Source organism: Lepisosteus oculatus, chromosome 15 (assembly GCF_040954835.1).
Source record: "Lepisosteus oculatus isolate fLepOcu1 chromosome 15, fLepOcu1.hap2, whole genome shotgun sequence".
NCBI lineage: Eukaryota > Metazoa > Chordata > Actinopteri > Semionotiformes > Lepisosteidae > Lepisosteus > Lepisosteus oculatus.
The window spans coordinates 28,604,863-28,619,432 of record NC_090710.1 but is presented as its reverse complement, the minus strand read 5'-3'; the positions used below and the strand labels follow the sequence as shown (position 1 = coordinate 28,619,432).

Below are 14,570 nucleotides of genomic sequence, written 5' to 3'. Positions count from 1 at the left end.
AGCGGACTCACAACGGCTTTCCTCAGCCCGATTAACACCTTGTTTTTTAATAATTTCTACCAAGTGAGACTGTCTGGCTCCTGTCTTGCTTAGTGTGTCAAAAAAAGAAAACGAGTGCTCTGAAAATTAGTCAGGGAGGGAGAGAAAGATGAAATTAACCTATTTTCAATCTTCAGGGGAGCCAGGTGGGTTTCACAAGGTCTTCTTGCAGTGTAAGCAAAGCAGCGCTTCACAAGGAGAGGGGGTGGGGGGTTGGAGAACCACGCTGCTGGCTAGGTGAGGGAATCCTTAAAGCTTCATTGAGTCATTTTAACTTCTGTGTGTTAGGTGGGATGGGGTAGGGCTTTTTACTCCTGTGAGGGCTGTATACCACTGTGACACAAGACTCGAGCAGAAGGACTGCAGCAGAGGCAGGGGAGGAAGTCTAAACAAACAGCTTTGTAGTTGAAAGAGCGCGGTGTGTTGGGCGGTGGTATTATGATTGCTAAACGCAAACTCTTTAGCTCCTGAGCTCACGGTAAGCAAACATAGCCCCCCCAACTCCCCCTCCCCCCACCCCCTTTCATTTTTGTTCTCTCTCAGACAGTTAGATGCAGGGAGATAAGAGCTCAGGGAAAAGTCAACTGCAGAGGAAAACCGCTGAAGTAGAGTTTTGCTCAAACTGACAAGAGATGTAGACCGCTAAAGAGAGGCTTTGAAACAGGCAGCGAAACCGCACTCGGCACACAGAAGCGGGCCGTCTCTGAGCGCGCGTGAATGTACCAGTCTGTAGCGGCAAACAGCTCTGAACAGCTGGGGGACTCTCCTCTCCTTTCAGCAAACCCGGCTCTGCGCATAGTACAGTACGACAGCTTTTAGCTGCTGCCTTCTCCCCAGGCTGCTTGTCTCATTTTTATGGAGATCATAAAAGTTGCAAAAACAGAAAACACACGGACTGAGCAGAGAGTTTTATTGAGATGCTGCATAGCTGTAGCTGGAAGGTGGGGATCTCGGTGAGTTTATTACTCAGCAGCAATAACCCAGCTCAAGTCCTGCGGTTTGTAGAGTCTTGCTGTAGCCTCAATGGCACCAGGTGCAGTGAGGGTACCACATACAAGACATTGTGCACACCTTCAGGGAGACCAAGATTAGTTGTCAATGAGCGATAAAGAATAAAGCAAGGAAAACTGTTGTACAATTTATTAAAATCTTGAATTATCTGAAAAGGGCTGAAGTCACAGAGGATCAAAGACAATACACCGTTGAGTTTTTCTTACTAGTTTTTGTTTTTAACATTTTTCTTCGCTCCATTTCAGTTTGTCAGAGTACTCAGTGATGATTATTTATCATGACACAAAATACCACTATAAACGGCGTTTGCTTCATCCTGGGTTTCCTGGTTCATAATGAATTTCTGACAAGCCTCATGGATAATTTATCCATTCTCCACTCTTCTTCACTTATACTATGTACTCTGCAGGCAGGCAGACGTACTTGCCTGCCACTCTCTCCTGTGTGGTGATATAGTTCGTGGTTTTTGTTTTGTGGTTGTGAGTTTGAAAAACAGACTGGGAACCTGTTCAGTTTCCTGTTTTGTGCTTGCACTGTAAAAGGAAGCCTGTCATACATACGTACAGTATGGTATCTCAAAGGAGGATATGCAGCATCTCATGTGTGCTCCGACTTTTTTCTTTCACGCTGTTCTTTTAGAACAACAAACACTGTTGCATATTCCACCTTCGATACTTTCCATCACGACAGCACAACACCCTGAAGTGCCAGGAGGAAATCCCATGGGAATTGAACTGAGCACATAAAAAAGAGAATTTGTTTGACAGGAATCCAAGAGTAGTTCCACACCTGCTGCTTTAACTTGGGCCACAGCGCTTGTGAGCGGAGGTTGTGTGGAATAGTTCATCTCTAAGAAAGTTTTAATGGTGGGAGATCATTTTCCTTGGACCTTTCAGGAAAGAGTTTAACGAAATTCCAGTATCAGCTGAAAGCTCAATGTCGTGCTTCTGACATTTTTCTGGACATTCTTACGTTTTTATCCTAAATTTACATCTAAATGTTTTATCCTGTACCCACTGGACTGTTTGTGGAAATGAACCATTGGCAATAGTAAAAAAAAAAATTACTTGCACTGCTCTTTTGAGTTTGGTTAAAGATCTGAGGTTGAATTTCCCCTCTTTGGGAAAATGCACATTTTCAGATGCATGTGAGCAGAAACATAAAGCCCTTTTCTTTCATTGGATTTTTTGAAGTGGGTTTTTGAGTTCCAGACTAGAAACAGCAGTTCTTAATTCACTGGTCTTGCTGCTATATCTTTTGTAAGAGCACGGGGAGAGTCTGAGGACTGAGTGTGCTTTCCCTGAAATGCGAGTTACCAGACACACCTGGGGTATTTCACACAGACCCCACAATGCAGAACAGGTGGCCCTGGGTGGGTGGGAGGAGGAGGGACCCTCTTATTGATAATTGATCTTTACCAATCATGACCTCCTGATAATCCCCATCTATCAATTCTGTATAATAATAATTCCTTACACTTATAAAGTGCTTTTCTGGACACTCCACTCAAAGCTCTTTACAGGCAATGGGGATCCCCTCTACCCCCACCAGTGTGCAGCCCCATCTGGATGATGCAACAGCAGCCATAGTGCGCCAGTGAGCACCCCCTACTGGTCCCACTAACACCTCTTCCAGCAGCAACCTCAGTGTTTCCCAGGAGGTCTCCCATCCAGGAACTAGCCAGGCTCACACCTGCTGAGCTTCAGTGGACTGCCAGTTGTGAGTTGCAGGGTGATATGCCTGCTGGCAATGGCTTCATCACTCTGTTCTCCTCCCCACTGATAGCTGCCGTCACATCATCCAGGTGGGGCTGCACATTGGCGGTGGTGGAGGGGAGTCCCCATTGCCTGTAGCTGAGTGGAGTGTCCAAAAAAGTGCTATATAAGTGTAAGGAATTATTACTGTTTATAACACTACAAGCAGAGGTGTGGTTAATTTCGAAGAGACTTGCTATCTGAATAAACCCAGACCCAGCATTCCTCCGTCAGTAGTTTCCTGCAGTCTGGGGAATCCATGTCACAGCTATCTACTGACATGGCCAGGCCCGAGCCAGGAACCTCCAGACCACAGGGCTCAGCCTGAGTTTCTAATGAGCTCTTCTTCTGTGTGAGCCACCTGGGGGTCCCAGAATTTCATATCGGTTTTCCTTCAAATTCAGGCGGATGCATTTATCTGCCCCCGACGGTTAATTTAACTTATTGCACTCCGCTCCAGCACAGCAAACGTGCTCCAGAGTCACTTTTATACCACATTACTGAGGCAGCAGAGAATCCACAAGAGACCTACACTTCTTCCTTAACACATTTATGGTAAAAGAAACACTAACACCACCAGGGAAATTCTAAATCCAGACCAGAGACGCTGATATACAGCCCTTTGTAAGAAGACTTTAGTACCCTACCTTACGGATGCTGGGCAAAATTATTTGCCTGGAGCTAACACTATCTGTATCTTTAATGTAGTTCCCTATGAACTCTTTAAGGACCACAGTATTTTATACACAGTCCTACGGGGGCTATGTTCATTCCTGTGAAGTGGTTTTCTCCTGTGGATGTTTGTAGGATGTGTATCAGATCTGGATGCCCATACGAAAACAGTCCAAGGGAAGCATCCTACTAAAAACCTTAATTGGTTAAGAGGTTGTGGGGACTAAAGGGTTACATATCACAGCACAACTCACATTTGGCAGGTCTAATGTGAAACGCTAGCGTTGTCAGTACTGGTGATATCTAAAACAGCAGATCAGCAGCGAAGATAAGATAACCTTAGCTGATTAGGAGCTGTGGATGTTAACAACACTGCAGCCAGGTGAGGTTGGTGCAAATGAGTCTGAAGTTCCTTTGGCAACAGAGGTCTTTAATGTATCTGTTGGTAGCATGGCAGCACAGTAGTCAGCATTGCTACCCCACAGCACTGGGGCCCTGGGTTCGGTTTTGGACTTGTTGTGTCGTCTGCATTGAGTTTGCATTGAGTTTGCATGATCTCCCCGTGTTCACGTGGGTTTCCTCTGGCTGCTCCGGTTTCCTCCCACAGCCCAACCAGCTACTGGGAGGTTAATTGGTTTCTGAGAAAACTGGCCCTGGTGTGACTGTTTGCATGTCTGGGTTGTGTCTGCCCCGCAGTGGATAGCGTCCCGTCCAGGGTGCACGCAGCCTGATGCCCGTAACCTGCTGGGATAGGCTCCAGCTCCCCCCGCAACCCTGGACTGGATGAAACAGCAAGATTAACCCATCGATACTTCTGTCCCCAACTAGTGGCAGTCAGCGGGCACTGGTGCAAGCAGCCAATGAGCTGCCAATCGGGAAAAAGAAAACAAAGAAAGAGGAGCAGAATTCAGATGTAACATTACAAATCCTTTCTTAAGTCTCTGCTGAAGTCAATTAAAAAATATCATCCTTGACAGTCATTGAGTACCTCTGCTCATCATTGAAAGGGTACTACACACTCTGCGGATGATGTGATGAATCATGAAACAAGCAGAAGTTAAACATGGCAGTGTGGTGAACAGACTTGAGTGATGCATGTCAGCTCCAAGCCTCAGCTGTCACTGTCCTGTATTTCGCATCATTTGACATGAATAACTCCCATGACTTCTCCGGCAAATCTGACGGGATATTTGTAGCTTTTTTGCAAAATGCTCATCATTTCAGCCCCTCCAGTCTCTGTAGAACACAGAGGAAGACGATGTGCTTAATCACAATCTGACACTTCTCAGAAGACACACCGAACCACAGCCCCACTGTCTCGTCGGTTAAAAGAACACATTGCACTGAGTCACCTGCTCTTCGCCATCTGTCTAGGCCTGGAGTGTGACCGATGTGGGCAGTGCTGCGAACTGTCAGTGATATCTTCCTGACATGCAGGAATTGCACAGTCAACAGAGCACGAGTTGTAACATACTACGCTAGCAGGCTACCGTGCACATCTGCATAAAATGCCAACCAGCCTCATACTGACCACCTACTGTAAATGCAACTTTGGAATTATACACTGAATGCATTTTGAAGTGTATGATACGTACACAACCTGTTTTTTTACAAAATACACATTCACCTTGGCAAAATGACAACTTTCCACTGTCTGTAATAACAGTGCAGGTCAGTTAAAAAAGAAACAACAGGTTCAGATGATTATGCTGAGATGTGCTCCTTCTCACATAACGTAAGCACCTCCAAAAGTGGCTTAGATTAGATCAGAAAGCAATCTGGGACAGACTTCTTGAGGCCCTTTGTCTATGGCCTTGGTTCCTCACTGAAATTGCATTGTCTCCTGATTTCATTGTGCATTACTGTTGGGGCTCATTTTATAATCGGGGTGCTTAGAGTGTTTAAGACACAACAAAACATTCATCACTGAGGATGTTTTTCTTCTCTTCCTCTTTCACTTGTTTTCATAAATGTCTTTTGACACACCCTGTGTATGCTGTGGATACACCGCTAAATTGGACCGTCCACTGACAAAAGAAACAAGCTTCCTGCACTGCTTCTTCGATCCTGCTGTTAATTCGTGGTTTTTGTAACTCTGGGGGGTCACCAGATTGAGCTCACTAGAGCCACAGCTCAGAAGGTTTTTAAGATCTCACCATCTTAAGGTTGGAAGAGAAAAGTTAAATCGATCCAAGTAATGTGTATTGGGACCAATGTATCTCCCTTTCCTATGCTTCTGAACGTCTGGTAATGTAACAAAATCCCAAAAATGTGCTATACTGCAGCCTCAAGCACCACAATAGGGGATCTTCCATTTAATATAGAGATCCTCACTCTTCGTCCTGCTGAGTTGCAGGGTTCTCATTGGTAGAATTGGATTTTAGTCTACTAAAAGTGTACTGACTTAATTAAGTCAATAAGTGAGTAATCATGACTAATTACCAAGACTCTCCTCCTGACGGGGCTGTAATTCCTCATTAAATGTTTCTTGCACGAATTAGTAATTAAATGCTCAATGGGCTTGCGGGGTCGAATGACAGCTTCATATTTGTAACCTTACTTGCGTCCTTGTGTTTATTATAATTCCACTTGAGAAGATGGAGATGTTCAAATGAGAAGGGCGACAACATGCTTTTGTCTGGCAGATTTCAAGATAAAATATTCACCAACAGCAAAAAATAAAAAACAACAATGTTGCAAAACAACTGGAGAACGGGTGAGACGTTGATGCTCTGATGTGTGTACAATTGCTACTTATCTTTTTCTATTTTGGGCTCAATTAAAAAGTAATCGGAGCATCTGGAGTGCAGAAATGTCGGCATCATCTGCCTGCTGTCGATGCAAAGAGACAGGTGGCCTGCCTTTGTCTGTTGCACGTTGTTACGCAATTGATTTTGAAAGAAGGGCTTCTGCACCCTAAGCAATTAAGCAACTAAACCAGAATTTGCAGATGTAAAAAGCCAAAAGGCTAAGCAAAAGCTCCCTCTTTTCTTGAATATATCATTTCAGTGCCAAAGGCACTGAAAATCTGAATTTTCCACAGTACTCATCAACTATAAAGGTAGATTTCAGCCCTTCGCCTTAAGTACTTGATGTATAATGCCAGCCCTGTGGCTTCGTGGATTGGATGTAGGAGATGCTGTTCAAGAGTTTTATATCTGGGGCTTGATTTGCTTTAAAACGGATGACAGAGGCTAAGCAACATAAGTAGAGGGGCTGAGTGATGTCATACCCCGAAAAAAGAAGACTCTATATCTTTGAAACAAAAGCAGCACAAATGCTACTTCCAAGAGCACAAACGGAGCACTAACAAACCAGACTGGTTCGGTTCTCCTGCACCGTTCTAAAGGTGCTGGCTGATATCACACACACCCCCACCGCCCCCCCAAAAAAACAAGGCACTAGATCTTGGAAAAGAAAGCAGCATGAGCGCTACCTTCAAAGGCCCAAACTGGCCCAAACGCAGCACTAACGAATCTGGTGGGTTTCATCAGTTATGTTGTTTGTAGGGGGGGCCAACATCACAGAGCTGTAAGACAGGGCAGACCTACTAAGCGTGCCATGGAGGGAGAATCAACCTTCTCAGAGCAATGTCCAGCGGGATAATATACAGCTTTTTATTAAATTGCATAAACTTGGTAAACTTTGTGCTAGATATTGTTTAGATTGTTTCCAAACGTATTAAAAAAAATATTTGTAATGTTTTGTGACTCTGTAGTGGCTGACTTCGGACTAACAGACCCCAGGTTGTGCTACATTCTGGATGGAGTCCTGCTCATTTATGGAATCATCATTACAGCTCTCTACTTCAAAGACAAGGTGGGGTATTTTCATACACCTACAGCAGTGATGAGAAGGCACTGTGAACTCACTCTGCTAAACATTAGCTTTGTCAGAATATTAAATTAATTTGATTGATTAAACACATTGACTTTACTTGAGAAATGGTTCAATGTCGAGACTTACTTCACATACAGTATCTTAGATGGTTAAAAGATACAGAGATTTTAAGATATTTGATTCGATACTTTATTGGGTTTAAAGTAATGTTCTACACTGACAGCCTAAGAGACACTTTAATAATTTAAAATGGCTGAATCTAAAGTAAGACATTGAAATGTGCTTCTTATGTACTGAACAGTGATCTGCAAATAAGTATTTTCAGACTCAGGTTGGATCGAAGTTCCCACTAGCTGACTCTGACTTCAGAGTAGCTACTGGTACAACAAAACTGGATGAATCTGGCCAATGATATTGAGCTTCCTACAAACTGAAGAGTGAACTGAAGGTTAAATCCACTGAAGATACTTGAAGATAGAGATTCTGAATGAAAACATCTTTAATTCTTCTCCTTTTGTTATTTAGTTTTCTAAGCCAAAGGAGGGACCGCAGATGGAACCTATATATTCGGTAAGTCATATTTCTTTGCACCTGTGAATTTAATGGTAATGGTAGTAGTGTGTTACAAGTAGCAGCAGTAGTAGAAATTGAGCAAGCTGCATATTTCCCTTGCTGTGGGTACAGTCCATTTTCTCCTTCTGTTCACATAACCACTGCGCAGTGATAAAATGCTCTATGTGAGCAATGTGATACACTTTGCCGGAACAATCTATGTTCTTTGCATATTCAGGACCTGGACAAGAACAGGGATCAATATGACCAGCTGAGGAGAGGAAATGACATTGAGAACGCACCCAGACCGGTAAGTGCAGATCTCCTCCTCAGACCCACAACAAGAACATGTGTTACGAATTGTTGGACGTAGACTAAGAACAAAAGAAAGATCACCAACACAATGGAGGCTATCTGTCCCATATAACTCTAGTATCTCCCCCAAACCTTTTTGCATAGACATGCCTCATATTCTCAGTTTTAAATGCATTTCCCCACAGTTTTGACTTGTCTCTTCTACTTTTCATTACGCTTTCATACTCTGTTGACTCTTCAGAGGATTCTGGAAACCTACACAAGATCCCTGTGTAGGTTTCTCTGCAGAAGACTAGAGATCTTCAGTCTTTTTAGCCAGTCGGTGCAGACTCTTGCTTTAAACCCAGACAGGTATCTAATATCTCTTCTCTGGACTTATTCCAGGTTAGCAGTCACTTACGGTCATGTTGATGGTGATCAAAATGAACCCTCTGAACCCCTCTGTTTGTCTCTAGTCGAACACGCAGGTCTAGTACTATAACAGTCCTGAAATACCATACTGCAAACACCTGGCCAGTGTAAACGGTGTCAGACCTCATCATGTACCAGACAAGCTCTTGTCCTTGCACTGTTCCAGTAAATGTTGCGTCACTGCTGAACTTTATTAGCAGAGTACATTTCTCCTGAGGCATCCACTAAAAACAGTCTAGAAAGCTGATGAGCAGTCTAGAAATCTGTGATGTCCCAACCCTTCCTCTCATCGCCCCCTACAGGGTGACTTCCATCAACCCCACAGCAGCTGAAAGCCCAGGAAGGAAACCTTAATTAAAACAAGCACCCTGAAACGGAAACTTAAAGCAAATTTGATTGTTTTAAAAGTTATATATAAAAGGCCTGGGCAGAAATAATAATAATTATGATACAGCATACATTACCTCTCTATATATTAGTATATTAGTCCTCATAAATTAGATAGCAATATTATAAAGCTTTTGACAGGACAAGTACCTTGTGTTAAATAGTTCAGGTTGGTAGCCGCGTCAGCATGCATAGGCTGCAAAGGAACAAGTGTCTTTTCAGAACACCTGAAGAAGGTCCCACGGCCGAAACGTTGTGTTTTCTTTCTTCTCTTTTCAGCATGGAATAAACCTATTACTTGTTCCCTTGTGTTAGATGCCCAGTATATGGCTTGTCATTTGTAACAGTTGAGTAGCTTCTCACTGATAAAACACTAATATTCAACACCGAAAAGGATTATGTTCCCCTAGTTATGGAGAACTAATTTGATGTTTACTGGCCTGAGGTCACTATTTGTTAATAATTGGATATCTAACATTAACACCCGTTTTTGCAACACCCACTAATTTTGCCAAAAAGAACGCACTGTTGGTTGGAAGGCGAGGAAAGAGTTTTGACACAGTGCTTTGAGAAGTCTCGAAGACTTTTAAAATGTAAGAATTTTTCTTTATTACCTTCGTGGCTTTCCGGTACTAGTGGCGCTTTACTGCACAGATTCGACACGCTAAATTCAACCTGGCGAAATAACCACAGGAAAGCGTCCCTCGGCGCCACGCCTAGAGTTAACAGCATCAGCTTCTTCCGACGGTGTTTGTGTAACCAGGTCAGTGGCTCGGCACGCTAGTGATCGCGCATCCCAGTTATCGTGTGTGGGCCAATAACATGTTTCTGTCCCTCGTGGATATACGGCGTGAACAAGGAACAGCGAGCAGTGACAAAAACCTTCGAAGTCGCCTTTCGAATGGGTAGCATTAAGGCGTGGACACGCCCGTGGGTGTGCGTGTGTCTTCCACTGCAAGTTGGCCAGGTAACCCTTACCTGGGTCACCGATGTGCGAGCAGGTCATGTGCGTAACCGAGCTCTGCTTAGAGCAGGGGGGCTGTCGCTCAGACAGAACAGAAGTGGAAAATGTGTAGAGATGTGATAAGACGCCGAGCTGAGGAACCAGCCCGAGATGAGGGGTCCCACCCCCTCCTAACCACGCGGCACAGGAAGCGGCACGGGGTGCTCTTCAGCGAGGACTCGGCTTATCTTTGATTTTTAGTTGCGCTGCTCAATTTAGTCTCTTCTTGTTGTAAATTACTACACCGACAGAAGTGCGCGCTACGTAGCCGGAGAGGACACACCCCTCGGAGCTGAACTATTTTACAACAGAAAGGAAATTATGACTGCACAGATATGTTTTAAATGCACGCATCCCAGCAAAAACGCGCACTTTTCAGATCCCGCGCAGACGAGGGTCTCGACTCTAATTTAATTTTCAAACGCGCTTTTCCAAAACGCCTCAAAAGGATCGCTTAAAATAAACCGAAATAATTTTTTAAGCGTCACCTTCAAAAACACAAATGGAGCCTAGCAAAGGAATATATCATCATAAATATTTGAACAGTCAGACCATTTTGTTTATGTTTCAGTGTTGACCATCTTTATTGTGCAGCACTTTAAAATTCCTACCATATTTGTGAGGCTTTCATTTGATGAATTTGTGTGTCCTTCAAGTATTTGTAATGAAGTACAAATTAAGATACTCCAAACAAAATCACCCCCAAGTGCAGTGACGTGTTCATACCGTGACGAGTTTGGAGTGGACATTAACGTGAAATGACATTTAAATAATTTTTACACTTCCTAAGTCAGACGCGCGGCTGGCCCGAGAGGCACAAAAAAATAGCAAAATTGTGCTCTCTCATTCTCTGCAGCACAGAGTATACTGAAAGAGAAAAAAAACACATTGGAGAAGTTTATTAATAACAGCAGCTCACTGCAGTGTAGCTTCTGAAGAAGGATACAGGATCTCACACCTCAGTATTACACACACCTCAACTAATTCAATGTCTAAATAAAAACGAGAGAGGCCCCCGACTGGGGCTTGTGCAATATTGAAGAAAAAAAGAAGCGTGAGTGTGAAAACTATTATTTCTGACCACTAGGGGAACTCTGGCAGGTCACTGCAGTTACAGTCACTAACTCAGTCCATTTTCTCCCCTTTAGAATCGGAGGAACGCGGATGACCTCTACACGGTGAGTGTCGTTTCTTACAGGGGGTGCTGCCTTTTCCCAGACTGACATAAGAAGTCTAGGCTCGCGGTTATGTTATTATCTTAGCATCACATGGGCGCTTGTACCTAAATGACAGGGATCGCTGTGTCGCAACAGGTCGTGCGCTCCAAGGGAACCTGGTTTCCCTCTAGCCTTGCCACAATTTACAAAGCCCACCCAGCCAAACAAACAAAAAAACGGACCTGCTGGCGTGGCTAGACAATTTCCCTGCTGGAAGGAGAGCTGGACGACGGAGGCCGGCCGTGCCCCGTCTCTGAGTTTGTGGGGAGGACTGGCCCATGAGGGAAAGCACTAGAAAACGTCTCGACTGGCACTAGGGGCTGGTGCCACCCACCTGTACGCTGTCGGGGATACGCAGGTGACGCGGCTTGAAGAGGAGGCGGCAGCCCTGTGGACGCCCACAGACCCGCGTGGGCACGGGCGACCCCAGCCACGCCATCTCCTTCATCTAGCTGGGCACGAGGGACTGAAACCCACGGGGAGGGGGGTCGCCGAACAGCGGGCGGAGCATCACGCACTAGGAGCCGGTGTGAGGAGGGAGCAGTGAAGCGCGACGTGGGGCCTCATTTATACTGTAGATATCGTGCCGAAAGCCCAGTGGACGGCCAGCACACGTGGGTTTGGGAGTGCAGTGATGTCAGACCTTGACCCGATCCCTCCGGACTGCACGCTCGCCAAGGGCCACCCTACCGAGAGCCGGTGTTGAGTGAGATCAGCTGGACCAGTGCGGAGAGTGGGATGCTCGCGTTCTGTGGGTTCTTACAAGAGCTGAACGGCCTACACAAGCTCCCTACCTTGAGCGCCCCCATTATACCGGAAGCCGGGCATGGTTACGCGACCAAAGACGTCGCTGAACCCGTGTGGCAAAGCAAAAGCCGACAGTGAACTGAACCCTCAGGAGCCAGGCCCATTCGGAAAGGGATCGGCAACTCCAGGGAAAACCAGCTACAAGATCAAAAATAGGATATAATTAACCCTATTATCCTACGTCAATGATCATTAAAACTATACTCTCTCTGTAGATCATAACACATTTGATGCGCATACAGTATATGTCCATTGTGTATAAATTGGCACGGAAAATCTCTTTGCTCTGGGGAGGCTCATTAGTCATTGAGAAATTCACTTTAAACAGACTTGTCCTGATTCTTCTCCTGGTAATATTAAGTGCATTTTTTAATCTATTAATGTGACATATTTCAAGCTGGTGGGAGACCCCTTGTGTGTCAAATGCATATTGCAATGTCTCTCACGACCCTGTTCATTGAGAAGATCGCGTGTCGTTCACCTCTTAGTTTCACACTTTTGCTGTGCAGCTAAAACAACAGTGCTCTGTAGCAAACAGACCATATACTGTATTTTGCGAAGAGCACAATTACTCCATATTTTAGTCATTCTCGTATTATCAACTGTATTGCGGCATGTACCAGGAAAGACTCTCAGTGTATAACGCGAAGCAGCCCAGATACAGAAGATGTCCGACTCCCGTAAATATTTGGTCCAGTAAGACCAGTAAAGGTTTAAAATGTAAATATTTCACCCTTTTCACCACAATCTGACACATTTCTATAGTGCCCTTAATTAGCCGACACATAAAACTCATTTAACTGCGGGATTAATTGCAAAGGACACATCAGTCCTGCGATATGTTCTGTGGGACAGTGCTCGTGATAAAGACAGACAAATCAACACGTAGACGGAGGAAAAGATTGATCGGTCTTTTTTCTTCTTCCCCTGCAGCCTCTGCAAAAGCCCACCACCGACTCCTATGACCAGATTGCAGTGAAACACAAGGGAGAGGTAAGAGGAACACTGTCCACTACACCATTCAGCAGCCTCTGGCCTTGAGGTCTGGGAGAGCATGACTGTGCCTTTAAGATCTGTTAGACGCGCTGGGCCGTATTTTTGTTACGGTTGTGAGCGATTTATACTGGAGCTGACCATGGGCTCACGAAATTGGACGCCGGCGTTCGAATGAAGAATAAGGGGGTTTCCTTTGCAGAAATGGTGCATGGTTTTACCTGAATCGGGAATGGTTCCCGTAAAAGCTGTGAAACACACCTGCGGAACCTCAAGCTCCAGGCGATGCCATGTTACCGTTCTTGAACAACACTGCGCTCCCCGCTTCTCGTTTTCTCTGGAGCAGAGACATGTGCGGATTTCTGATTTCTAAGACTCCATAAGTTGGTGGAACTGTTGAAGGCTTATTTCAAACTTCACAGGACCAGGGAAGTGGATAGGGACTGGGAGTCTACCTTTGCTATTGCTAAAGTGCAAGCTCGATGTTTATTTGTTCAGATATTATGGAAAATATTAGCTCTCCCCTTTTACAATGCGAAGAGGCAGGTCCATCTAAACAGATGTATTTCTGGTTTGTCATTACACATTCATGAGCAGCCAGGGATGGGTGATCCTTAGTATCCAAGCTTTTAGCTTAATCCTCCTGATGAGACCTAAAAATGGTCTAATGGCTGTTCATGACTTAATGTCAAAGCTAGTTCTATGCAAAGGACCTGTTAAAAGTCTTAAACTGCTGGCTCACGTACAGTAATAATACAGCAAAAGATCATATTATTCTCATTCACAGCAATTGCTCCCAAGACACCATAAACTCAGTCTTAAGCTGAGATGCAAGAGGAGACCTCAAAAATATGAAGTCAGCATCGCACATTTCGGTGGATTTTTCCTGTTATATTTCTGTCTGGCAAGTTAATTAAAACAGCTGCAGTTCAGCCCTTACAAAATCACTTCAGAAACTAATGCTGCTGGGTTATTTCGCCTGGTGAAGACTTCCTCAAGGACCAAAAACAAACTAACAAAACAAAAACTAAGAAACGTGTGAGATGATGAATTTAAAGAAAAAGGAAAAATCAAATGTCGAATGAACAAGGAACATTTATTTTCATTCGAAACTCCCAAAAACCACACAAACGTGACATTAAATGTTTTTTTTTCCACAGCGTCGCAGAAACAAAAACGAACAAGTTTACCAGGTGAGAGAATTAACCCTCTTTCGATTTCTCTTTTTTATTATAGAACCAGTCAATAAACCATCTATACCATCTATACCTTCAAAATAGAGCAGGATTGGTAATTCAGTAAATAATAAATAAGCACCTCAACAAAGAAGTAGCCTTCCATTTTGACACCTATCCACAGACCAAAGAAGAGCGAAACTGAAATGCTTGGTGCTTATTTTAATTTTGTAATTGCATACATTACGTGCTGCTGACATCTTGTTAATGAGGTATATTTAGGAGATTTCTTAGTGAAAGCATTTGTTTTTGTAAGCAAAATGCAGTGAAATCAGAAACATTTATATTGGTTTCACTTAATGTGAAGAGAATATTTTTTTGCATCTAAAGAGAA

General features: G+C 44.1%; 1 protein-coding gene across 1 annotated transcript in view; it reads left to right on the top strand.

Annotated features, from left to right (window-relative positions):
- Positions 1-14,570, top strand: part of cd247 (CD247 molecule) — a 34,481-nt gene that overhangs the window by 17,030 nt on the left and 2,881 nt on the right. The window contains exons 2-7 of the mRNA XM_015364042.2: positions 7,195-7,295; positions 7,842-7,886; positions 8,107-8,178; positions 11,133-11,162; positions 12,942-13,001; positions 14,162-14,194. Coding sequence (XP_015219528.1) covers positions 7,195-7,295; positions 7,842-7,886; positions 8,107-8,178; positions 11,133-11,162; positions 12,942-13,001; positions 14,162-14,194 — 341 coding nt within the window. The remainder of the gene's footprint in view (positions 1-7,194; positions 7,296-7,841; positions 7,887-8,106; positions 8,179-11,132; positions 11,163-12,941; positions 13,002-14,161; positions 14,195-14,570) is intronic.